Source organism: Protopterus annectens, chromosome 7.part0 (genome assembly GCF_019279795.1).
Source record: "Protopterus annectens isolate FY-2018-M chromosome 7.part0, PAN1.0, whole genome shotgun sequence".
Lineage (NCBI taxonomy): Eukaryota > Metazoa > Chordata > Ceratodontiformes > Protopteridae > Protopterus > Protopterus annectens.
This window is the reverse complement of record NC_056739.1, coordinates 413,123,719-413,151,073: the sequence shown is the minus strand read 5'-3', so window position 1 is coordinate 413,151,073 and position 27,355 is coordinate 413,123,719. Positions and strand designations below refer to the sequence as shown.

At 38.9% G+C, this 27,355-nt stretch overlaps 1 protein-coding gene across 2 annotated transcripts in view; it reads left to right on the top strand.

Annotated features, from left to right (window-relative positions):
• The window catches only part of LOC122805818 (cytidine deaminase-like), a 146,941-nt gene extending 124,278 nt beyond the window's left edge, over positions 1 to 22,663 (top strand). For both annotated transcript variants that reach the window (XM_044076078.1, XM_044076079.1), the window contains exons 4-5: positions 22,066 to 22,120; positions 22,274 to 22,663. In XM_044076078.1, coding sequence (XP_043932013.1) covers positions 22,066 to 22,120; positions 22,274 to 22,408 — 190 coding nt within the window. In that variant the 3' untranslated portion in view covers positions 22,409 to 22,663. The remainder of the gene's footprint in view (positions 1 to 22,065; positions 22,121 to 22,273) is intronic.
• Positions 22,664 to 27,355: the final 4,692 nt, after the last annotated feature.

Genomic DNA, 27,355 nt, shown 5'->3' with positions numbered 1-27,355 from the left:
TGTAACAAGTTACTGCTGAATCACAAATTAGAATGAAAGTTGTGTGCAGTGTAATTGTAATTCTATTACATGTTATTTTATTTGCCTTTTTTAGTGGAAAAAGTCTGACCTAGCAAAGACCCTTTTCTGAAAAGGTCCAGGGAAAAATGTCCCATGCATCTTTGTCAAATATCCTACATGAGTAAAACAGCATACAACACATTTTAACATTTTACATTTTATAGGTCAAGTGATATCAGTTAACAGAATACATCCAAGTTCAGTAATTTATCATTTGTGTTCATATTAGATTAGTATAGCTAGTATAGATCAATTGTAGGTAGACAGCGCACTATATACAGAGTGGGTAGACGTATAGAAGATAGTGCTCAGTAATATAAATATACAGGATATTAATTTAAACATAAGACAATGGTACAGATAAATGTACCTTATTCATGTATGTTGTTCATATGCTTGTAGTAATTTACATAATGTAAATATACACTGTTGTGTACAAGGATTAGAATGCCTGTCTGTATGCAAGAGGTATACCAGATATCCATATTGCATATCCATGTACACTGTCCTCCCTTATAAATGTCTTCTGTGTCTTGTGGGAAAAATTAGATTCTGAGGTGACAAAGGCCAGAGCTCTGCAGAGGAGTTGGTGTGTTTTTTCCTGAATCTGGAGGTCCACCTCTGTTTTAATTGTCAAGCATCACCCTGAGGTGAAACTAACCACAGTACAGTATATATCCATTTTGCATAAAGTGCCTATGTCTCCAGTTGAGCTCTTGAACTCCATTGGTCATTCTTAAAGCACTGTGAACTAATGTAATAACAAAACGAGCTAGGGGTCAACTTTAAATTGTTTTAGGAATGTTGATATTGGATATATTATAGAAAACTGGTTGAATGGCAACTTTGGTCCTTATCTGGTCACTGCAGTACCCCAAGCTGAGTTTTCCATTAGTCTGTGCTGTAGGAAAATAATCTTTGGTTGGGGTGGTAAACCCTTTTCATCTACCTCTTTGCTTAACACTGGAGTAAATCAGGAATACCAACTTCTTTACTTCTTTGAGTATGTCTTGGGAACAGAAACAAATTGTGGGTTTCTATAATCCATCCAGTTGTGTGAGGACATTGCTGTAGGAGTTTGCAGGCTTCTTTGTCGGCTCAGTGTTGGGGTATCTAACTGGCTGATCCTAGATGATGTCATTATCAGGGTTAATGGGGAATATGTTACCCATTTTTAAGAATTTGTTGCATTATAAAGGGATTTTGCTTCATTTATGTAGTCACTATCTATACCCACTGTTTAAGACATACCTTGGGCCCAGTATTGCACTTGTGTGGTAACATCTGAGCTGGTAGTGGAGTCAGTTTAACACTGAGATCACAATCTCTTCCACAGTTACAGGCTTTACTTCCTGAACTAATGGAAAGTAGAAATTTAAATGTGGTTAACAGTTAAGCAACTTATTCTTACCCTTCACTGATTTCTGTCACCATCCAGTGAAAGCAATTCAGGACAGCTATATGCAGATTATGATCAGGCCGAATATCCTCCCTAGACTTTCTTGCCTTAGTGGATCCATGATGAGTCCTCAAAACTGCTCACCTCACTCCACAAAAGCCCAACAAATGTAGCTCATAACCCCACAGCTTGTGTACACATATGTTTATAAAATGTTTTACTATCAAAATATTGATTGCGCTTAACTTTTTATGCATATTGTTGAAATATTTACAGGAAATACATAATGCTGAATTGTCCAAATGCTGAAAAAAGCTAGTATTGACATTTCTGACTGCTCCACACACCTAAAAACAAGTGCTATTATGGGTCATAAAGGGGTGAGATTTTGTGGTTTGGAATATCGGTGTTCGATTTTTTTCAACAGTTGGAGTTCAGACTTTGCGTAAGTGAATTTGACAATGTGTTGCTCAAATGTTTGATGGTAAACCTTATAAAACATGTACTCAGGTTTATGATCAGATAGAAAATGCACACAAAACAAAAAGCAACAGAAAACCAATTTTTTGGGGAAGGCCTCCTGTGCCACTCAATGTACGTGCTTTCCTCTGCCTCATTTACCTTATTATTCTAATTCCAGAGTCACTTCACCATGGGGAAGAGTGATCAGCAACAAGCACTGAAATGTTGTCTCTCAGTATAACTGAGAGACAGCGATCCTGGAGAATATCAGTAATAATGAGGTCCTCTCGCTCATTAAATCTCTCATCAAAGACACCATGCACAGACACAGTTTCTATTCTTTTTCCTATCAGGTGGTGCATCCCTGGAATGATGTGTTTAATGTCTCCACAGGTCTCCACACTGGTTAGCTTGAAAAAGATCTGTTAAACCCCAACTTTATAATCTGGCATTTGGCAATTCTTCATCTTAAACTCATCAATGTTCCCAGATTTTATTTTACTTTCTGATCATTGATGAGATGTATTTCAACATATAACTAGGTTTATATAAATACTTCAACTTTTGATGATATAATGCTCTCCATGTTGTTATGTTGTGTACTGCAGTGCTTTCTTAATAGTGAATTGTATAATTTTGCACTTCAAAGATGTATCTCTCTTGTATGATACCTGCTTGTATTCTTGAAACCTTTACCCAGGCTGAGATTGAAACTGGTCATGTGTAATCTGTGATATTTCCCATTTGATAAATTCAAATAAATAAATATGAAGAATCTTTTTTGGACCTTCCCAACTTGACCATTAATTAACTTATTTGCTTTCCTTACTCATTTATTCTCCATAGTCATCCTATTGTATTTGGTGAGAGCCTAAATGACTTAAGTCGTCATCCTTGAACAACATGGGTTCTAATTTTGCTCCATCCATAGTCCCACTACCACACTGAATACACAATGATGTTGGTGTGAGACTTTGTGACTGATCTTTCAGTGCATTTCCAATTCTTGCAGCAGGGGTGGAGCCAACTGTCTTCACTGTGTGAATATTTTCTCTCCCCTCTGCCCGGTCTCCCCTAAAATAACTTCTCTGGGACTGGGTCTGTTAGCCAAACTCAAGTGTCCTACAGGGCTCCATCTCAGTGCAATCAGGGGTTTTATTATAACTTGACTTTTTATTATGATGTGCTTAGGGTTGTAAGCACTTCTAATATATCTGAATTTGATGTTTGATTTTACACTGGTTTACAATTTCTAACATGCATGTACCAATTTCTGATGCCAAAAGTGAGACATTGAGAAAAGTGAGACCCGACATCTGCAGCAATTGGAGAAACCCCAAAAGTTCCTCACCAAAAGGATAAAGGGACTCCAAAATCTGTCATATGCTGCCAGACTGAAGAAACTCCAGCTCTATTGAGTCGCATACCGTCTGCTCAGAGGTGACATGTGCCTGACATACAAGGCCATGTCCAACCCGGAATTAATGGACATGCTCCACCTCAAAAAATCCAAATCCACCAAAACCACTAGAGCAAGCGACTTAAACTTTAGTACAGATATAAATAGGACGTGCTGGAGGGATAGATTTATCACTCAGAGACTCCCTATGCTGTGGAATAAAATCCCGGTCCATGTGAGGCAGAGCACCTTGCTGGCTCTGTTCAAGAGAAATCTTGACCTGTGGATGGGAGATCGTAGGTTTACCCCAGGAATCATCTCTGTGTCACTGCTGGACAGAGGCACAACAAACTAATGGGCACAGTATTTTTTCATATAAGGGGTGGCGTGAGCCACAAAAATTTGGGCTAGGCTTATAAATGCCTTAGGGCAGATAGCCTAGTATAAACCTATGAACCTATTTGTTTTACTGAAATTCAAGATTTTGCAAGATAAGTAATACAAGGAATTAATACAAAAGGCTGGACTTCACAAGGTGTTTCACATGTAAAACTATAGATTTCTGCACTAATTAAAATATATATTTTTGTTCTGGAAAAAATGCAAATTTCCAGAAATTTTAAGACTTTTTTAAGATGTGGAGTATTCTGTGAAAAGAGGGATATGTAATAACCATATCACTTTTTGAGTAGTTTTTGCAAAAGGAAAGGTGCATAAAGTTCAGAATGGCCTGACTTGTCCTGTCATGCCATACCACTCAACTGTCCAGAATTTTGCAAAATGCCCCTGATTTTGCCTCATATTTTTCTGTGCCCTTCATAAATGTTTTGATTTTCTGGTAAATAACTGAGGATTACAGTCACTAAATAATGCCAAACATTTGAATTTCATTCTTAATATTGCTCAGAAATTGGATGTTGATATAAAAGCTGCTATTCTATTAAGTTTGAAGTGAATTTGAGTAATATTTAAAATTTATCCTTGATTTTGGGCCTTTGTCCTTCAATTATTTTGGCTTTGTTCTGAATTCTTGAGCAAAGAAATTGAAAGGTATGTCTCATTCTCCTGCCTCATATTTCTATATCAAACAATCCAGTTTATATAAGAGTTTAACATGCTATTTAATGCAAATATAAATATTGCAGGCTTGTTAGGCATACAACCATAGAGAAACCTTGCCAGTGAAACCTTTTCTATTAGTTTACATCAGTAGTCAATACAATGCATATTGAAAGTACTTTGTAAATATATCTATGGAACAAATTATTTTTTTGCATTCAGTTACTGGTAAATATTATTTTAATTGTTATGCATATTTTAGAAGCAAGCACCTCATTTATTTAACAAGTTGCCAGGTATGTGAAATTGTACTATGATGATAAAACGAACCACATTTTTAAAAAAACGCATTGCATAACATAATTGTTATGCATATTTTAGAAGCAAGCACCTCATTTATTTAGCAAGTTGCCAGGTATGTGAAATTGTACTATGATGATAAAATGAACCACATTTTTAAAAAACGCATTGCATAACATATTAGTAACATAGCCAAGAGCAACAGAAGCAATAAACTTGTCAGATACATGTTTATAGCAGTATACAAAACATTATTTTAAATTTCAAGCATTGCAAATTATAACTCTGGGTATGAGAAGTGGTGATCTGATTACAATGAGGTAAAGGAATATAATTGGATAGTTGAGCTACAAGCTACAACAATGTCAGGATTAAATTATTTTATTTTATTAAAACCTACTTAAATGGGAAGAGGATTAACATACTGAAATGTTTTAGATATGATTTAGTTCACTATTTATTGTTCTTTTGATGTAGTTTTATTAATTGCTGATGATGTAAGAAGGCATATGATTAGAGATCCTCAAATTTGTGATAACCTCAAGAGGCAGAAGTGAAAACATGTTTGCTACATGTACAATTCCATTACATTTTTCCTCTGTCTGTTGATCTGCAGCTTTTTTTCTTCTAAAAATATACTTACTTCTCCCCTTGAAGGAGTCTCCTCACTTATCATGACCTCATTCCCAACTGGACTCCCAGCACCATGTCCATATTAAAAAGATGTTGCTGAATAATGAATGCATATGTCAGGAAAAGTTACACTGCATCTTGTAGTATGTTTTCTATATTGATACAACATCCTATAGATAGCGTACTTTGCTGTGTTAATGTTTGTGTCAGCTGAGATGACCCTTGAATGACGTGTGTGGCACATATTTGTTGTAGCTAGTCTACAAGTACCTTTGTCAGAATGCTCGTACTCCATGGTTTTCTTTTTATGTGAATCATGTTAACTGACTCTTGGTCTGTATCTTCTAGCCCTGCTGAATTTCATAGTCTTGATTCAAGATCGCCTTGACATATATGTAACCTTAGCAGTATTTGCACAGCATTTACATTTTAAATCCCATTAAACATTTCTTATATAATTTATAATAGCCTCTAGAATTTTCTGTTGTGGAAAACCTTTGGACCCAAATGTGTTGAGAAACATCACATTATTTCTTTAATATACCTCCTTAGTCTGATGTGTGTATATATATATATATATATATATATATATATATATATATATATATATATATATATATGTTTACAGATTTTAAATGCCATGGAAGAGTAATGATGGATAGTACAGTGTTGTAGCAGTTACCATTACTGCTTCATAATGATTAGTTATCCAATTTGTTTCCTGATTGTGACTCCATTTGTCAGCTTTCATTTTGATCTCTAGTTTCCTCTCACATTCCAAAGATGTGATTAGGTGGAATGTGAATATTCTGAATTGTATGTAAGTGTGTGCATCTTTGTATGCATGCATACATGTGTGAGCATTGATTCTGCCATCCTATTCAGCACTGCTTCATGCCTTCTGCTTGTTGTTTGATAGGAATGGCATAGGCTATGGTTCCATATAACTATGAGATGGACAAGACAGACAACAAAAATTAATAGATGGGCTGACAGATGGAGGAAAGGAGGCTAAGTTGAAGGGATGGATGCCCAATGCTGCCTTTAAGTACAGTTCTTTTGTTAAAAAAGAGTGGCTTTGAACCAATTTATGGTCTTGTCTGATATGAAGCATACTTGGTTATGCTACATAAGTAACCTGAGGGTTTATTTAATTTCTTATTCTTCAGATAAGATAAGCATGTCTGCTTTTCATACCAGCTTACAATGGTTAAACATTTTCTTGCATTTTACAAACAAATGTGTCACAAGTATATAACATCTTTATGATCATTTATAGGGAATGATTTATACAACTGTCTGCAATAGCACTTACTGGAAAAGTCATCTTGCTGCAACAATGGAAATTGTGGAACATCTCATACTTGCCAGGAATATTTTCTGCCTATTTCTAGAAACATAAACTTGGTTGCCTTCTTTGAAACAGACACCAAAACCATGGACAAGGGGAAGACGGTGCACACTGCCTATGTTGACCTAGCCAAAGCCTTTGACACTATTCCCCACTCGGGCATAATAGATAAACTCTCCCAGCTAGGCATCAGCCCATATGTTACCAGATGGGTAGCTAACTGGCTCACTGACAGAACCCACTCAGTCAAAGTAGGGGAAGTCACCTCTAGTAGTAGACCCATAACGAGGGGTGTACCCCAAGGATCGAGCTTGAGGCCTCTCCTGTTTGGGATACACTTTTTTGAGGTGCAAGCCAAAACCAGTGGTCTGTGGCTGACCAAGTTTGCAGATGACTGCAAGCTGGGCACTGTCTTAAATTCCCCTAGTGATGTGAACATCCTCCAAGAGGGCCTTACCCAAACCAATGACTGGTGACAGAAGCATGGCTTCAAACTGAATGCCAAGAAATGCATCATTATCCCCTTTGGGGAACATATCATCCCCACTAATTATCACATTAATAACAATGTACTAAGCATGCGATCAGTCATGAGGGACTTGTGCACCCAGGTTGATAGCAACTTGACTTTTGACCACCATGTTGCCTCCGTTGTACGGAAGGCTTTGTACATGGCCCACCTCATAAATAAGGGTATTTCATCCAGGAGCAAGGAGGTCATAACATCCCTGTACTCCTCCCTTATCAGACCCATTATCGAGTGCAATGCCCCCTTCAGCATGTATCTTGCCGAGCACATGCAGCAGTCGGAGAGACCACAGAGGTTCCTGACCAGGAAAATCCAGGGTCTCAAACACCTATCCTATATAGATAGGCTAAAATCCCTGTCCCTCTATTCAGTGTCATACAGAATGCTAAGAGGTGACCTGTGTCTGGCATACAAGGCCATTTCAGACCCAGCCTTGATGGAATTGCTGCATATCTGTAAGACAAACTCCACTCGTGCAACCCAGGCCTTAACCTGGTCTGTGACATTAATAGAACTTGTTGTCAGGATAGACCTGTGTCCCAAACACCCCCATCTGTGGAATAGACTCCCTCTCCATGTCAAGCAGAGTACCTCTCTAGCCTTCTTTAAGAGGAACCTGGATGAATGGATAGGAAACAGAAACTATATCCCTGGGATCCCACCTGTGTCCTTGCAGTACAGGGGTAAACAGGTGCTGACTTTGAGGGAACATGGACAAAATTCTTGACTAGGCTTCAGACCCTTCTTAAGGGCCTCCAGACCAATAGACTAGTATCATCCTATGAGCCTATGAACCTATAAATTAAAAAGATTGCTTGCTATTTGACAATAGTAAACTATTACGGAATTCACTTCTCTGTACAAATTTTCCAGAATATTTCTTTTCAAAATAGCTGATATTAAAATAAGTTCAAGAAAATTCCTTCATCTGGCTTTCCAAGATGGCTCCATATTGGTCAACCACTTAATTTTAGCTCTCTCAGTCTGATAAAAGAAAGTGGCAGATAAAGGCCAGTAATTCTACCTGTTTTAGTAAAATTCAGTTACTGGCTAGTAAGTACACTGCGTGAATACCAGCAAAGAAGAAAGTGAGAGAACCTTAAAGAAAATCAACTAGAAGAGGTGAAGAGAAAACACTGACTGGAAAAAAATCCTTCAGCTGTTCAGTAAAAAGCAGTTCAGAATCCAGCTTTGCTACAAGAGATGGCTTCCAAAAATTTAAAGGAAAAAATAAGTCAGATGTTCTCAGAGTTAATTAAAGTAAGTGAAACATTGAAGGAGTATATCAACTTAAGTAAGGGTCTATGTTTACTTACCAAATTAAAAAAACCTCGAACCGCAAAACAACAAAACAAAAACAGCTAACTGGAAAAGCAGCGAACACCGATAACAGTGAAATAAAATACATTGAATGGTCATAGTCGGCCAACATCGCACATACAACAAACCAAGGTGGGGAGCTGGATCCCCCACCCCCCAACTACATATACCAACTCCAAGATAGCACTACAGTGATAAGGCAGATTTAGTAGATTTCCTTTCAGTTACCTTATGCATCAAGTTACTTCCTGGTTGTTGGCTGACTATGGCGATTCGCTGAATTTATTTTCCAAGTTGTCAGTGTTCACTGCTTTTCCAGTTCACTGTTTTATGTTTGTTCTTTCGTGGTTTGATGTTTTTATAATTTGGTAAGTGAATGTATACCCCTTAAATAATAAAAATTTGGAAAAAATGGAAGAAGCTTTAAACAGCTCTTCAGGTGAAGTAATAAAACCGCAGAAATCAGAGATTAAAATAAAGAAAAGTCTGGCTGAGTATGATTGCTCAAAAAGTGATGTTTCAAAATATATTAGAGTTAGAGGATAAAGCACACAGAGAAAACCTGAGATTTTCTGCTGTACCAGAGAACCTGGAAGGAACAAACTGCATTAATTTTATGAAAGCACAAATAAATAACTGGACTGGAATTTCACAGCAGGATTTAATTGAAAAGATGCATCATGTATATGTTCCAAACCTGGCCATACAAAAGCAGTCAAGACCTGTATTAATAAAGATGCAATCACACCAGCAGAAAGAGTTGATCCTGACAAAACTGTGGCAGAATGGCAAAATATTAAAAACTGAAGACAGTGGAGTGTTTGTATAAAATGATAATGCACTGTCCACTAGGTAGAAAAGAAAGAAATGTATCCTAGTAGTCAGGGAAAGTTGAAAGGAAGGTTTGAGATTCAAGCTGCTGTATCCAGCTGTCTTTACTATATATTTTTTCCTGGGCAATCATTTTTTATGCGGTACAGGCTAAGGGGGAAATACAAATGTTATTAAGCAAAAGGGGACTCTGCTTCTCATTCTGATGATGGTAAGGCTCATAGAGAGACTTTGTCAGTGAAACCTTTTTCAGTGTTCCAAAGGAAAATGCTTGTGAAACAGAAACAGCAGTTAACTAGAAGAATCGAGAGTACCTTGTACTTGAACTGGAGTCTGGTGTTGGGAGAAGATGATGAAGAGGAAGAAGACCAGCTACATTGAAATTAGTGAATAAATGTGAGAGTATAAAGCATCAGTCACTTTTGTGGAATATGGCTGTAGAAGAAAATGTGGTTGAGAAACCAGATTTTGGTTCACTTAAACTTGTTGGGGGACTGACAGTCATATGCCCCACTTCATGTCATTAATGTTTGGAAAAACCCTAAAAGGAAACAAAAAGAGGAAGAGAAAGTGAAAAAGTAACAACTGTAACTAAAATTTTTTGCTAACAGTATTTGTATAAAACATGATATAAATTGCATGTTATATGGTAAAGTATTTTTCAGTGAATTGCTGTATGTGATAAAAATTACTAAAGCAAACAGGTCCTTTTTTCTCTCATTTTAGATTTAAGAAATGTAGGCATTACAGTGTTAAAAAGAGTAGAACAGCTTTAAAGGCATATTTAAGTCAAAAGGTTGTGATCTTGAGCTGTTGGGCTGGGGGTGAGGTGTAAAAGTATACTGATTATAATATATGTAGAACTGATTTTTTTTTTTACTTTTGCATAGGTGAATGTCTGGATTAATGCCCTTGGCTTAATCTAATTGCAAGTTTTTTTTTTTTTTTTTTTTTTTTTTTGTGAATGCAATGGGTTTTAAAAAAAGCGAGAGACCATAATATAATAAATAGTTTGCTTTATGCAAATAAATGTTCAGAGACATTTGAGAAATCTGGAGCTGAGGGCATCTCTACATTTTGTCCTTAGGTTTCCATGGAAACAAGATGACTAAAAGTGAGGGCAATAAATTGAGAGGTCTGGACATTGTCTTTTGAGAGAAATGTAAAATTAAAAGGTACAAGGATAAGCAGTTCAATAAAATATACTTAGAAATTATAGGAACTGAATAAGAGACAACAGATTATATGGTAACTAAATACCTGCATTTACTTGAATGGTGTATAATTTAGTTTTATTGAAAGATAGCCAGTACACTTTTCTTAAATCTTAAAGTTAATGTTTTCTGAAAACATGCAAATTGTTTTTCACATCTGGAAGGAGAATAAAGATAAGACAAGAACAAATAGCAACTAGTGTAAGTGAGAGCACAGGCTGTAACTTTTAGTTATGTACTCACCATAACTTCAGATGTTTTGGATCCATCTCGCCTACATTCTGACTGATGGGCTCGGAGCCGATCCCTCGGCTCCGACTCAGCACGCTTATGCTATAGAGCGAGGCCTCTAATTGGCTGAGCTATCTTTATCCCAGGATGCACCACCACTAATCCCCCAGATCTTGTTTGTCCGCATTCATGCACACATGCACAGCTTGATTATATAACATTGTTAGATGTTTCAAGATGAAACAACAGGATTCGGACCTTCTGATATCCTCTGATCTCCAAGGAAGGGGAAGGAGGGTGGGTTATTAGGAATGTAGGCGAGATGGATCCCAAACATCTGAAGTTATGGTGAGTACATAACTAAAAGATGTTATGTGATCCTATCTCGCCTACATTCTGACTGATGGGACAGCATCCTAGCACCTAAATCCCGGGTGGCTCATTGGAAAACACTCCTGAGCACTGTGGAACCAAATGAAGCTCGTCCTCTAGATGCCACATCTAATTTGTAGTGAGAAATGAAGGTGTGCGGGAAGACCATGTAGCCGCAGCACAAATGTCATCAATAGCAAGCTTAGAATGAAATGCTACCAAGTAGCCATAGCCCTTGTAGAATGAGCCTTGACAGAGGTGGAAAGCTCTTTGTTAGAATAAATATAAGCTTGAGTAATACAGTCCCTGATCCATTTGGCAATAGTGACCTTTGTGACCGCGTTGCCCAATTTGTTTTCTGCAAAGGACACAAACAACTGATCTGTCTTCCTTGATTGTTTGGTCCTATCCAAATAAAAACATAACTGCCTGTGGACATCTAGTGTGTGGAAAATAAATTCTGCTTTATTGGAGTATTTTGGGAAAAAAACTGGGAGCTCTAATGACTGTTGCAAGCATAAAGTAGAACAGACTTTAGGAACAAAAGAAGGATTTGGTCTGAGGGAAACCCTGTCTGTATGAAAAACCAAGTACGGGGGTTTCACTGACAAAGCTTGAAGTTCTGAAACCCTTCTGGCTGAAGTAATTGCCACTAGAAAAGCTGTCTTCCATGATAGAAACTTTAGATCACAGGTAGCTGCCGGTTCAATGGGGGAAGAAGTCAAGGCACGTAATACTATATTGAGATCCCATGGAGGTGCAGGATGAGAAACTGGAGGTCTTAATAGAGCAGCACCTTTCAAGAAGGTCTTACACAACCTGTTGCTCATTAAGGGTGGGTCTATGGATTCATGAAAATTAGAAATCGCTGCCAATTGTACTTTGATGGTAGAAACAGAAGAGCCTTGGTTGAAAAGAGAGGTCAGGAACTTGAGTACTTCTGCCACGGGAGTAGAAATGGGGTCCAGGCCCCGGAGTTGAGCCCAGATAGCAAACCTTTTCCATTTGCTAGAATACAGTTTCTTCGTAGCAGACTTGTGGGCTGAAGACAATATGTGCACTACATCTGGGTCTAGTGCATGTCTCCTGACTATGGTCGGAAGAGGAGGAGCCAGGCCGTCAATTTTAATGTGTGTAGGGACTGGTGTAGTAGTCCCGACTGATGAATCAGTAGGTCTGGGACCTGGTCCAGGAACCATGGACCTTCCAGAGCATGTTTCTGAAGATAGGGAAACCAGACTTGACGAGGCCAGTAAGGAGCAATTAAGATCATCTTGCTCCCTAAGAGAGATGCCTTCTGAATTACCCTGGGTAGGAGAGGAACTGGAGGGAAGGCATAAAGCAGGCCGGTGGGCCAAGGATGGACTAACGCGTCCATAGGGCTCTTCCCCGGAGCCGGGGTTAGGGAGAAAAAATCTTTGCACTTCGCATTCAGAGGAGTCGCGAAGAAGTCACAGCATGGAACTCCCCATTCGCTGAAAATCTGTCTTGTAATAGTCATGTTCAGAGACCATTTGTGAGGAGAGAGGATGGTTCTGCTCAACCTGTCGGCTATGACATTGGATTTGCCCGGTATGTGAGTAGCCACTAGGAAGCGTTTGGTCGAGACTGCCCATTCCCAGACCCTCATTGCTTCTCTGCAAAGAGGATAGGATCTGGTCCCTCCCTGTTTGTTCAGGTACCAGACAACTGACATGTTGTCTGAGTGAACAGCAATTACGCCCTGAGGGAGGTAATAGTGAAGGGCTTGAAGGGACAGGAGTACTGCCCTCATTTCTAGGATGTTGATGTGGAGAGAGGTCTCTTCCGGATGCCATTTGCCCTGGACTGACCTGCCCAGGGAATGCCCCCCCCACCCCGTCTGGGAGGCGTCCGTGGTCAAAGTGGCCGCCGGAGGAGGAAGAACAAAGGATCGTCCCTGATCCAAATTGGAGGACACTAGCCACCAGCGAAGGTCCCGTCTGCAAGATTCTGTGATCCATATTAGATGAATGAGAGGGAGTTCCTGAAAGGACCACTGAGTTGAAAGAAGCCACTGGAGGATTCTCATGTGTAACCTTGCCAAGGGAACTAGCAGAACTGTGGCAGACATCGATCCCAATAGCTGCATGACCATTCTGGCTGGGGCTTTGGACCTGGGGAGTAAGGCTCGAACCTGATTTTGTATGATCTGAATTCTGTCTGCAGGTAGATAGACCCGCATCTGGTTTGAATCTATCTCTGCCCCTATGAATCTTATTCTTTGAGAGGGCCGTAACACAGACTTTGGCCAATTGAAGGTGATTCCGAGGGAATTGCCCAGTGATGTTGTGGCTTGCAGGCTCCGTAGAAGTAGATGCTTGGAGGTGGCAGTTAGAAGCCAGTCATCTAGGTACGGAAACACCTGGAATCCTAGACTCCTCAAGTGAGCAGTCACTACTGAAAAGCATTTGGTGAACACCCTGGGGGCTGTGGTGAGACCAAAGGGCAGTGCACGGAACTGAAAATGACTGCCTCCTAGGCTGAAGCGCAAGTGTCTCCTGGACATTTGATGTATTTTGATATGGTAATACGCGTCCTTGAGGTCTATGGAGCACATCCAAACACCTTTCTCCAACAATGGGAGAATGGTTTGTAAAGTGACCATTCGGAACTTGGACTTCTTGACTGAACGGTTTAGGTTGCTTAGGTCCAAAATGGGCCTCAAGTCCCCGGTCTTTTTTGGCACCAAAAAGAATCTTGAGTAAGTCCCTAATCCGATCTGGTCTGCGGGGACCGGTTGGATGGCTCCTTTTTGCAGCAGTTTTGAAATTTCTATGGCTGCGGTATCCCGTTGACTGGGTGGCGGGTCCGGGATTCTTTTGGACTGAGGGGGGGGACAACAGAATGGGATGGAGTAACCTCCGGCGATAATTCGAAGCACCCATCGGTCCTGAGTGATCCCTTCCCAGGCCTTTAGGTGCTTCGAAAAACGACCCCCGACTGGCTCCGGAGCAGCACAGTCGGGCAATCCCTCAGGGACTATGAAAAGCTGAAGAGCCACGAAAGGACTCATGGTCTCCAGTGTTGCGGGGGCCTCTGCCGCCTCTGGGACAGCGTCTTCCTGATGAATTTCCCCCTCCTCTGCCTCTGGAGGGGGAACCTTCCTGCTGAGATGGGTAAGACTTCTGCGATCTCCGGAACCACATCTTCCCTCCTCTTTTAGCCTTGGGATAAGGCTGAAAGGGAGTGGAAAATCGTGCCCCTACGGCAGTCAGAGTCTTACCCTCCTGTTCACAGCGGGTAAGTGTGTCTTTCACCTTGGGCCCAAACAGGGAGGACCCATCAAAGGGGGCGTCGGCGAATGAAGACTTGAAGGCCTCCGTGAAATGACACAGGTGGAGCCAGGCTTGTCTCCGTAGAGCAATGCCTGTACTGCGCTCTACTCGCCCCTTCGGCCGCATATGAAATGAGCCTCATGGACGAGTTCGAAATGGATGACATTGTAGCCAGCTGAGATCCAACCGTCTGGGCCAGCTCCTCAGGCAGGTTACCTAAGAGGGTATCGGATAGCTCCTTAATCAGATCCCTCTGGAATCTCGTAAAGTGCGTCAGGTAGTTTAAAGACCTCAGGGTAAAGGCCGCTGAACTTAGGGTACGCTTGCCATACCGATCCATGCTCCTAGACTCCTTATTAGGAGGATGGACGGATGTAGAAGCCTCTGCTACATCCTGCTGTGTAGCAGATGCCACCACCATAGCATCCACAGCCACACCTTTCGTAAGGAACTCTCTATCTGGGGGCGCCGAAAGAAATTTGTTTGGACGAGCGGGCACCGGTTCCACAGAGTCCGGGTGTTCCCACGCCCTTCGACAGATCAAATCCAAGAGCTCATCGAAGGGCGGAGACACCCAGGAGGCGGAGGGCTGAGCCCCGAAGGCCTTCAGGAACACCGACTCATCAGCAGAGGGAGGTTTGGACTGCCAGCCACCTCGTTGTTTTAGGGCTTCCAGGATGTCTGCAAAGGAGACATCATCCGAGGACGACTTGGGGGACCCCTCTGCATCATCGAGATCGGTGTCAGATGTCAAAGACTCGTCAGGGGAGTCAACGTGCTTCCTCTTGCACATTTTCTTCCTGGGAGGTTCTTCCGAAGAGGCTTCAGAAGGACTTCCAGAAGGGGGAGAAACCCCAGCGGAGGTAACCTGAGGCCCAGGGGCTCCGCTGTCTGCAGACAGGGGAACTGCCAACGACCCAGTCTCCAAATGTAGGGAAGGAGCTGGGGAAACTGTGGAGGTAGCCAATGAAGATTTGGCTAGAGCACTCCTCATAGCCCTGAAGGCGGGACCACCAGAATCCTGGGAAGGTCCCCCCTCCATGGCCACGACAGTGGATGGTACTCCCACCGCCGACGCACCAAGAGGGAGACTTGGGACCGAAGGTATCAATCCCGAAGCCTCCCCCCCAGGGCCGAAGGAAGAAGTCCGTGCACTGAACTCCGACCCAGGAGCCGGAGTCGGAGCAAGGGTCAGGCCTGACCCTAACACCTCCACTGGTTCCACCAACACCTGTTCCAACGGTGCCAAAGCTGTTGGAGGAGGAAGTACAGTAAGGGAGTGGACCATCGGCTCTGAAGCCAAATGGGCTGGAGCCGAAACCATCTTTTGGAACACCGGAGACTGGAAGAGTCGAAGGAGCACCCTGTTGATGTCCGAATCAGACATCCTGGAAGATCTCGAGGATACCGATCGGGCCCGAACCGATTTCTCCATCGGCTCCGAAGGGCTCGGGGACCGGCTCCAAAAGGACTCAACAATTATCAGCTCCGAGGAAACCTTCAAAGAAATTTCCCTCGGTGCCGATAAGGACTTCGGCTCCGAGGGGGAAGTGTCTGAGCCGATGACCCTTATCGGCTCCAATATCAGTGGAGCCGATGAGGGTGACCCGCCTCTCGATGCCCCAGACCTCGGCTCCGAAACCAGAGGGGTCGAGGCTGGAGGCATCGAGGCAGACCGTTCGACCTCGGCTCCAAGTCCGTGGAGCCGATGGAGAAGTCTGCTTAGTCTTCTTAGCCGTCGGATCCGACTGACTGGTCGGAGCCGGTGCTTTCCTCTTTTTAGAAGGAGAAGGAGAGGAAGACAAAGCCTCCTCAAAGGAAGGCTTAATTAATCCTTTGAGGATTAATTTGTTCTTCCTCTCCTGGAGGACTCTGGAGGAAAATGCATGGCATACACTGCACGATTCCTGTAGATGTTTGGCGCCAAGACAATAGACGCACGAGGAGTGGTCGTCCGTTATGGACATTTTGAACCCACACCTCGTGCACTTTTTAAACCTGGAGGGTTTATGTTCTTTAGACATAATGTAGAAAAAATATACCACAACAGTAGATTAAGCATTTGTATACACAAAAAACACTAACTCCGAAAAATATTAACGAAAGAACTTCTTCTTTTTTTTTTTTTTTTTTTTTTTACACAAGAACAGTAAGAAAAGAAAGGAAAAGGGAAACAAGGAGGGTCAAGACCCTCTAACTCAAACGGGTACTTGACCCACACACAACCACTAAAGTAGCTAGTACAGGGGAAGGCCCCTCTAACTTAAACGGAACCTTCTCTGACAGGAAAATTTAAGCAAAACTCAATGAAACAACAAGAAACACACTTGTACACAAAAAATAGCCGTTAAAACAGCTTTTGGGTTGAAATGAGTGAACTACTGACAGGAAAAGAGACTATAAATATAGTACTTAGCCCAGCCAATGTTGAGACCACGTCCAAGCTCTGTAAGTGGCAAACGAGATCTGGGGGATTAGTGGTGGTGCATCCTGGGATAAAGATAGCTCAGCCAATTAGAGGCCTCGCTCTATAGCATAAGCGTGCCGAGTTGGAGCCGAGGGATCGGCTCCGAGCCCATCAGTCAGAATGTAGGCGAGATAGGATCACATAACATCATGCATTTTAGCATGGATAACCTTAATTTTAGGTTAATTAATGCATGGGGTTGCAACTGTTGATTTGGGACAATTGTTCCTATCAGAAAGATTAAACTTTATTATTTGAAGACATACATCGTTTTGTGTGCTTGTTTTAAATTAACAAATTTGGAGGTGTTTTGTGTTTTTTTGAGGGTTTTCATTAAAACAATAAGTATTGTAAAATGTGCCATTGGTTCAAATATAGATGTTTTCATTAAAACAAGAAGTTTTGTAAAATGTGGCTCAGGTTCAAATAGAGGTGACAAGAAACCACTGTATAAAGGATCAATCTGCCAAACATTAGTGGGTGCATGTAACATAAAAGCTGGAAATAGACATTTAAAAAATCTGTCATACATAATGGGTGGGAATAATAATCTCTGATCATAATGAGTACACTAAATTTGTTATTTTAGAATGTAAATGCCCTCACAGATATAAATAAAAAGGTAACAGTAATGAATTTTATTAAGAAATGCATACAGATGAAAATAGTATTGCCACAGGAGACACATTGGGAAAGATGTGAGCATGTGAATTTGATAAAGAAAGGATTTCAGGTTGGCTATTCAGCAGCATATCAAGGGCAAAGGAAAAGGGGAGTACTTACACTAATTGCTAAAGGAGCTCCAATAGTAACATAAGAGGAAAATATAGTAATTGTGGATTTGTGGTAGTAAGGGGCTAATGGCAAGGGAAAGAGATTACTCTGACATGTATTTATATTCCACCTAAAACTGCTATTATGAAGCTTAAGAAATTTTTGGGAGAAATAATCAGCTTTCAGCATGGAATATTACTTACAGGTGGGGATTGGAACTTGAATTGCAGCAGTGAGAATGCATCTGAGGGATCTAGAAGGGAAAATATGACAAAAGAGAGTAGATTACTGAATAAATTTATGGAAATATTTGGCATAGAAGACTTAAATTCAGTACTAGGAACTTGGAGAGAATTTACATATTATTCCCCAAGGTACAATAACTGGGCTATACTATACAGGGATTATATTTCACAGGTCATGTATATTTAATTGAAAGCTTCAACACATACATCCAGTAACTATTTCAGATCATGTGCCAATACCCAAGATAAAAAAGCTGGGTAATGAAGTACACCAGCTCTTCTCCACCTACTTGTTAAAAAGAGAAGAACTTAAGTAATGGGTAGAAATTATTCAAGAGTTATTAGAGAAGATGGTATTCATGTGGAATATGGTATTCCTATGGAAGTTTGTAAGCTATGAGGGAAGAAAGTGTTAGGCATCTGGAAGGTTTTGTTTAGCAGTAATTTAAAAGGAGCTTCATCTCTAACTTTCTTGTAGAAAGCTGCAGTGGCTGAAATACCTAGAGATGGTAAAGACTCATCAGACTCAGCTTCATGTAGGCCTATTTCAGTTTTAAATCATGGTTATATGGTCTTTGTCTATGATAAATGGCAAATGTGTTGCCAAAATTGATAGATATAGATTAATGAGGTTTTGTGGAGACAAGGCAAATATTGGACAACAGTAATAGAACAATGATGATCCAGAGGGAAGCAGAATATAAAAAAATACTGCTGTTGTTGGTGAGCCTTGATGCAGAGAAAGGTTCAACAAAGTAAGACAGGATTTCATGAGTAGGGCAAAGGAAGCATTTGCATTCCTTGATAAACTAATAAGGGTAATGAGGAGGATATATGAGAAATTTGAGGCAACAAAATAAAGTGTGTGTGTTTAGGGGGGGGGTGTCCTCTCTGATAAGTTCTATCTAAATAGGGAAACCAAGCATGGGTGTCCTCTTTCCACTTTATTACATTTTATTTAGAACCATTGGTAAAGAGAATAAGAGACTCAGAAATTCAAGGATATAATTGGTATGTTAATCAAGAAAAGTTGCTTTATTTGCAGATGGTATTATTCTGTACCTGATAAAACCAGAAAAGGACATGTCAGTGCTGTGCAACATTTTGAGACAGTTTTGGGTCTTTTCAGGATATAAAATTAATGAAAACAAAACAAAGGCTATAGCTGTAAACTATGTATCCACACATGAATTGGTTCAGCAATACCCATATGAGGGTATGATAAAATGAAGTATTTGGGAGTATGGATCAAAAAATATTCTGTTATGGCAGCTAAAGATATGTGAGAAGAGACTAAATAAAAAGATAATACAAAAACTGAGAAAACTGAAGCTCTTATTTATGGATATGGATAGCAAGATGCAAGCAGTAATAATGTTATAATCTGTTTATATATATATATATATATATATATATATATATATGGGTCTACTGTATATATTCGAAAACTCACTTCGAATATAAACAGGAGACCCACGGTTACGCAAAAGTGTACTTCAGTGAAAGTGCACTTCCATGACCATCGGTTCAACGAACCGATAAAGAACACAGTAACACTGTTTTTGCAGGGGGGCAAGCCCCCCTGCACCCCCACACCCCCCTACTTAAATACACCAACTCTGAGATCGCACTACAGTGAGGAAACACATAAATTCCCTTTCCCCACTGTAGTGTGCTTCGGCACCTGTGCTCCTTAACGGTTCGTTGAACAGTTCTTTGCGGAAGTGCACTTTCGCTTAAGTGCACTTTCACGTAACCGAGAATCCACTTTTGTTTTTGAACAAGTGGATTTTCGGTCTTTTACAGTAGACCTATATATATATATATATATATATATATATATATATATATATATATATATATATATATATAGTTCCACTTCCGAATCTCGAATTACTGAAAACTCGAACTTCATATGGTCGAGACCATATGATCAAGTTTTCAGAAACTCTAAAGTCTGAACTGAAATTAAAAAAAAAATTCCAATGACATTGTTTCTGCAGGGGGGCAAGCCCTCCTGCACCCCCCACACCTCCTATTTAAATATGCCAACTCTGAGATTGCACTACAGTGGGGAAAAGAGAAATCTCCTGTTCCGTGCTATATGCAGAAGTGTAGAACGTGAGATTTCTCATTTCCTCTCTATAGTGCGATCACAGAGATGGTATATTTAAGTAGGGAGGGTGCATGGGGGCTTGCCCCCCTGCAGAAACTATGTCTTTGTATATATTTTTTTTATTTCAGTTCAGACCTTCAAGTTTCTGAAAATTTCACCATATGGTCTTGACCATATGAAGTTCGAGTTTTCAGTAATTTGAGATTCTGAAGTGAAACTCTCTCTCTCTCTCTCTCTCTCTATATATATATATATATATATATATATATATGTATATTGTGTTTTTATCAACCAGAGTAGAAGGTGTGGACAGTAATTAATCAAGAGTTGCAGAATTGTATCTGTTAGTGGAGAGGGCAAGGGTCAAGTGGAATGAGTTGATCTTTCCAGCAAAACAATGTGTTTTAGGATTACCTGATATGAAGGGGTATTTTAGAGCTACATAGTTAAAGCTCATATACATAACACAAGCAGAAATCTATAATTCAAAGTGGAGGAGGATGATGAAGAAACAGGGAGATTCAAGAAATAAGGGGACAGTGGGATTTTGGATGTAGATCCTTAAGGAGAATAACAGCAGACATACAGAATATTGTATTCATAAATTAGCATAAAGTATTCTGAGAACTAAGGCAGCACAGGGATGGAGAAATGAGATTCTTCCAATAGGGCTGATTGCAATTGGGATACAGAGAATAGATAAGATGGGGCTGGAATTTACTGGAGAAAACTGGAAAAGAAGCCAAGGTATTGGGAGCAGATAATTAGAGAAGTAAAGATAATAGAGTGGGAAGAGTCCAAGAAGACATTTGGACTTTAGGCTAGAGACTGCATTGCATATCAGAAAATACCTATTCTGCTAGAGTTTTTGGTTGAAGCTAGGACAGAAGCTGCTGTTTAAAAAGGGATACTTAGTAGGGCCTGTAAAATATTGCATGATAACTATATGAATCAATCAGAGGAGGTTACAAAAGATTGGGAAGAGAGATTGGATAAGCAATTCACAAGGAAACAATGGGAGGAAATAGTTATGGCTCCCAAATATGCAACAAAGTCTAGAAGATTTAGGATTTATTCTTGGAATTGTTTGCATAGGTATTTTTATACCCAAAGCAGACTCCAAAGAATTTTTCCTAAGGCAGATGCCAAATGTTGGAGGTGTGATGGAGAAGAAAGAGATTAATGGGAACATATGTTTTGGGAGTATAATTAGTTGGTTGACTTTAAAAATTCCCTACTGAGTAGTCTGTCAGAAATATTAGGTGAGCAAATGGGCACAACTACAGAAATGATTTATTGAGCTGGTATATAGGATCTGAATTGCCTAGACATAGTAAGGCTTTGTTAAGTTTAATTCTGGTGGCTGCCAAAAAAGCAATTAGTAAAAAATGGAAATCAGAATTTAAACTGTATTTGAAGTAGTGACTATGGTAACAGAGATGAAAGAGCTGAAGTGGTATTGTTAGAAAATGGTAGGTATCAATTGCTTAGAAAAAATGGAAATTGTGGGAACAATGCATACAGAATAATGTTTTTTAGGAGTTTTGGGGGAGGCAGGAATTGATCAATTTGTGTAATGTTGGATTGATGATAATTGTATTAAAGAATATATATGATATATAATGTTTATTTATAATTGTGAACATTTAACATGGCTTGTTTTCTTTTGTACAAATGTATGGTTGCCTATGTCTTAAGTGATAATTCAATTAAGAAACATGTTAAACAAAGACCATTCCTTCATTCCATTATTATATTTAAACAAAGACCATTCCTTCATCCCATTATTATATTTCTTGCTGTGCTAGGAACTGTAACCAAATTGACAAATTTGTTAGTGCAGTCTGTGTATATTATTTCTTTTTAAATTCTAATGTTTAGTTTAAAAAAATCTCCTAAAGAAATTGTGTAAGTTTTCCCCATATGTTAAGTAGTAATGCTACAGTTTACTCAGTTATTGAGTTCTAATCCTAAGAACATGTTTTTAATCAAAATTGTATTTTTCAGTGATATCAAAGAGACTGTTGGTCCATGTGGAGCCTGCAGACAGGTGATGATTGAGGTATGGATGGCAAATCTGAATGTATTGCTTTCATTTATCTACTGTGGTTATAAGACTGAATGCCTGTTTTCTCTACTTTAAACTCAGTTTCATCTTTCAGGATAATTTTATTCAAATAAAAAGTTAAACAAAGATCTTCGTTATGTATTACAGTTTGGAAGAGATTGGGATGTTTACCTTACCAAACCAGATGGAAGCTACACCCGAGTGAAACTAAATGACCTGCTCTTTCTTCCATTTGAACCAAGCCATTTAGATGGGCCTCATACGAAGAAGACAACAAACTAATATTGTTTCAAAACAATTATCAAAGTGGTATAAAAACAATGTTACATAGAAAGGAGCAACCATTTGATGACAATTCAAGCTTGTGTAGTACTATTCCCAAATGATGATGTCAATGATAAGATGCATTTTTCACAGTTTTTTAGATTTGACAGTTTTCACAAATGTCTGCTTCTAATGCCGAGGCCAGTGTTATTCATATATCCTGGTTCTGTAAGCTAGTATCCACAATTTCAATAAATGTATATAAACATTTAACTTGATTTTTTATTGCTCATCCTGTTCTAAATTGGGCACAGTTTCTTTTACATGACTTGAATAAAATTGATGATCTGGAAGTTTTCAACATAAATGTGATAGTTTCTGTTTTAGGAAAATATTAAGTTTCAGCCATTTGGCTTTCACTCCAGTATATTACTGATAACCATTTTCTAAACACTCTTGGTATTTTCAGTGCCCTTAAGTTAAAAAAGAAGACAATTTTAAAAACTGGAAAAAGCATGGTCATCTACACATCCATTCAAAGCACTCTATATGCTTTTTTCCTCTTCCATGTTATCTCTTTTCATATTCATATTTTTTATTTCACTGTATTTGTATTTTTGTCTTGTGTGAGTTTTTAAATGCATTATTTTTATGCTCAGGAAAAAAATTAACAAAGAAATTAAAAACAAATATCTGTTCTAACTGCAAGTCCCATAATGTCCTGCTGATGATATTGTAGCACTGATCAATTACGGATAACTTATTAACACAAAATATATGGTAAATGTGTTGTGGTTCTTACTGCTTCAAAGATCTCCTAAGCTTAGACAAAATAACAGATTGCTCTAATGGGTACACCAGCAACTAGAAGATAAAATTATTAGGGGGATTTAGAGACATCTGGCAGAGAATATTTCTTTCCCAAGATTTGTTTTCGCCTCATCCTCCACAGTTATGTAATCCTTTTCCCCTATAGACTTTTAAATCTCCCTTTTCTGAGAGCTCATAGTAGTGACAGATAGGCACAGGTGGGTGAAAATTACAGCCAATTAATTCACAAGCATCATCCTAAAGGGTCAGAGGACTTTTCAAATATGCATTCCCTCTCCTTTCCCTCTTATGGCTTGCAGACAAATTGCAATGCATGCTTTACTAAGGTTGTTCAGGTGCAGGTTTCCACATGCCTGCATTATATTACTACACTGCATTAACTCTCCTTGACAAGCATATGTCACCACAAGTCCCCACAGCACATGGCAGCCTGATAGGTGTCAGTCCTGCAGTGTGCTTTTGTAAAACTTGTGCTCTGGAATAATGTGATACCTTGTGTTTGACCAGCACAGGTTTTACAACTACTTGAGCATTCAAAGTAGCAGAAGTCATCCGCCAAGAATTAACTTTTTGATCTTAGAATTTCTTGTTTAGTCCTTTAGTTGTGTGAATTTTCATGATCTTAAGGTCTTTAGCACACAAAGCGTGCCTGTCAAAAACTGCTTCTTTAAGTTCTTGCATGTTCAGTTTATTACTTCATTCTACCCATCTTAGCATCTGCAGCTCATGGTTTTGCATTCCAGTAATTCCTGTTTTCACATTTTGTAGCCAAAGTAATTGAATTTTAGTTTCACTATCAGAGCTTCAAGTGAACACCTTATATTTATTTCTGTAAGTATTGTTTTATTTAATCTTTTGCAGTCCATGGAATCCCCAACAATTTTGCTATTTCAAATAGCACAGTTTAAACATATAAATTTTCCAGTGCTGACAGTTTGATGACTTCATTCTGTAATAGTTTATTCACTTTGCCATTGCATTCCTCCACAAAAGCAAACATCATTTCATTTAATGGCTACAGTCGCCATCTGCAGAGATCTGTGAACTTGGGAAAATTGATTTGCCACTCTCACCACTTATTTTCCTCCTGTCTGTATATAATTAACTAAGATTGTCATCCAGCCTCTTTTCTGATCTTCAGCTGCTAGCCAAAAAGTGTTCATTCTTCTTCCAGTAATATCAAAAGGCTCTTCAACTTATACTTGTTTCTGTCATGGAACTGGTATATAAAGTGACCTTTTCAAAGTCAGTGGCCACTGGAATATTTTCTAAATTTCCTAGCAAATTTTGAATCTTTGCAAGACTTAACAATTATGCTAGAATTATATCACTTCCTGCCTGCTTCTATTATGCCTATCTAGGATCAATGTAACTTCATTCTCCAGAATATCTTGCTCTAAATCAGGCAGCATGTGATTGTATGTATCAGTGATATTAGAGCTCCTTCACTTCCTGCCATCTCATTATTAGCATGGCTATGTAGCACACATTTAACTTCACCCTCTGGAGAGCAAGCAGTTGTATATATCAATGATGTTAGGGTACTTTGTATATTGTTCTGTACAGTCCTGCCACATGTTTTTAGTTTCTTCTGCTTCTGTTGGTTCCTCCCTTATTTGTCTTTTATCATGCCCATTTCTACATGAAAGTTTCACTTAACATCACCAAAGATCTTGAAGATAGTGTCTTTATTTAAACAAAAAATTGCTCTGTTTTGCACTTCTTACTTAGTTTAGATAGCATGTGTGTCAAATGTGCTGAACTTAATTGTTTGTTTGTGTCTTTCGGCTTTTCCTGGTTAGGGGTTGCCACAGCAGAACTCCGGTCCGCTAATGATTGGTAGTTGATTTTTACATGCCGAGTTACCAACCCTGACGCACAACCTTCAATGAAGGTATGCCCATTCACGCATATCTCCACGCAGAAGACGCTCTAGCTGAGAATCGAACCGGACAGCGTCTTTCTGTGAAATCTGTTTATTTTTTACTAAAATAAATAAATAAATAAATGATAGGAGCTACAAGCAATTCCACTGTATTTCTTTACTTTAATATTAACACCCACTGTAACTTTCTACTCTCTGTCATGATTAATTCGGAAGGTAACCAGAAGAACACCCCCCCCCCCCAGTAGTATTAACTAGTATAGTGTAAGCATTGTTTTTTTTAATCCTGGAAAGCAACCAGCTATAGCACTGACAGTTGCAGTAAACAAATAAGAGAAGCCACAGGCTAGCTGTAGATGAAAGCAGCTTGTTGTCTGCGCAATTTTTATTCTGAATTAATTACTTTTTGATACTGTTTATGTGTAAAACAAAGATAAATTGTCCCTGACTCTGCATTATGTTTTGGTCTTTGCCTCATAAAAGTTTTCATTTTCTGACAAATCATTGAGGATTGCAGTCACTAAATGGGGAAGGGGAAGTCATGGATGAATGCAGCTTACTCTTTTAGTGTTTGACTTTTTAAACTCTGTATGAAAAGCAACTTCATTTCCTCAGTTTAAAATGTGACTGGATTATATGTGCTGTTTCTGTATAAAACAAGGTTGAAACCGACCTTCATTTTGTTTCATAAATGTTTTTGTTTTCTGGCAAATCATTGAGTACTGCCATCACTATATGAAACAGGGGGGCTGATTTTGGATGAAATCAAATTAGTGTCATGTTGACTGATCATTTTAAAGTCTAGCTTTACTAAACTAGTATACATTTGCATTAATATACTGAAATATGTATTCTCTGGCAACTGTCTGAAACAAAATTGAAATGACTCTGGTTTGGCAGAATGTTTCTGAGCTTGCATTGTATTTTATTTTGTTTGTGAATCATAAAATATGTTGTTTTGATGAAAATCTTTAAGGATTGCTGTCACTTAATAAGGTGGTGGGGGGTTGGCTTTGGCTGAAAGCAAATTACCCTCTTGTTATTTGTTAATTTTAAAATCTGGCTTTTCAGGACTGTTGTCCATTTTTATGAAGTGTACTAGAATATTTATTCTATGTGACTGTGTGAAACAAAGTTGAAACTATTTCTGATTTCATAGAATGTCCCTAATTGCCTCATATTTTCAGTCTGTCTCTCAAAGAATGTCTGTTTTTTTTATGAATCACTGAAGACTGCAGTCATTAATTTATGATTTTTCAGACTTCATACCCTACATAAAATGCCTGCCAATACAAATAAGTCATTCTGACAACTAAGTATAATAGCAATATTTAAAATATGTCCTTGATTTTGGGATTTTGTTCTTTATTTATTTTATTTAGTTTTGGAGGGGGATCCTTGATTCTTATGCTGAGGTCAAAATAGTTATTTTTTACAGTCAGATAAGGTTTACACATCAAAGTGGCTATAACCGTGCTGCATAGAGATGGGTGATTTTTAAGATGCAAGTATCTTAGAATCTGGTTGTTTTCCCAGTTAATCATGTAGATTTGCAAGACAAATGTGCATTTGTTTGAATAAGTTGAAATACTTGTACATAGTGTTTGAGTAAAACAAAGCCGAAATTACACAACTCTCAAGTGTCCCTTCTTTTGTTGAATACTTCTGATTTTTGCATATAATTTTAATCTGTTCCTCTTAAAATGCATACGTTCCAGCAAATTACTGAGGATTTTACTCGCTAAATGATGACAGACATTTGAGCTTCAGACTTACCATGCTTTTTCTAAAAGATATAAATGCAAAAGCTGCTCTACCAACTTTCTTTTTTTTCTTATATAAAATAATTTTTTGTAATAATATTTCTATCAACCAAGACAGCCCAAAGCATTTTTGTTTGGCTTTTACAGATACAGGAAGTGGAACATTCATTTGTATTATTGATCTAGTTAAAGAACAATTATCAGACCATAACCCCTTAAAAACATACTTATCCCTTCCCAATATGCATTTAAATTTTTCACAACATATACACGTGTGTCCAGTCAGCTTTTACCTCTTTACAACAGCTCCAACAAACTGAAAAAGTAATTTTACTAAACACAGACACGTTATATGGAGTAATAAACATTATATCCACATAAAAACTTTCCAGTATAAATTTGAAGAAGTTTGACTAACCGATTTATGTAACAACATGTTATACTTACCATCTACTGAGTCACTCAGTCCAATACTATCTAAAAAGT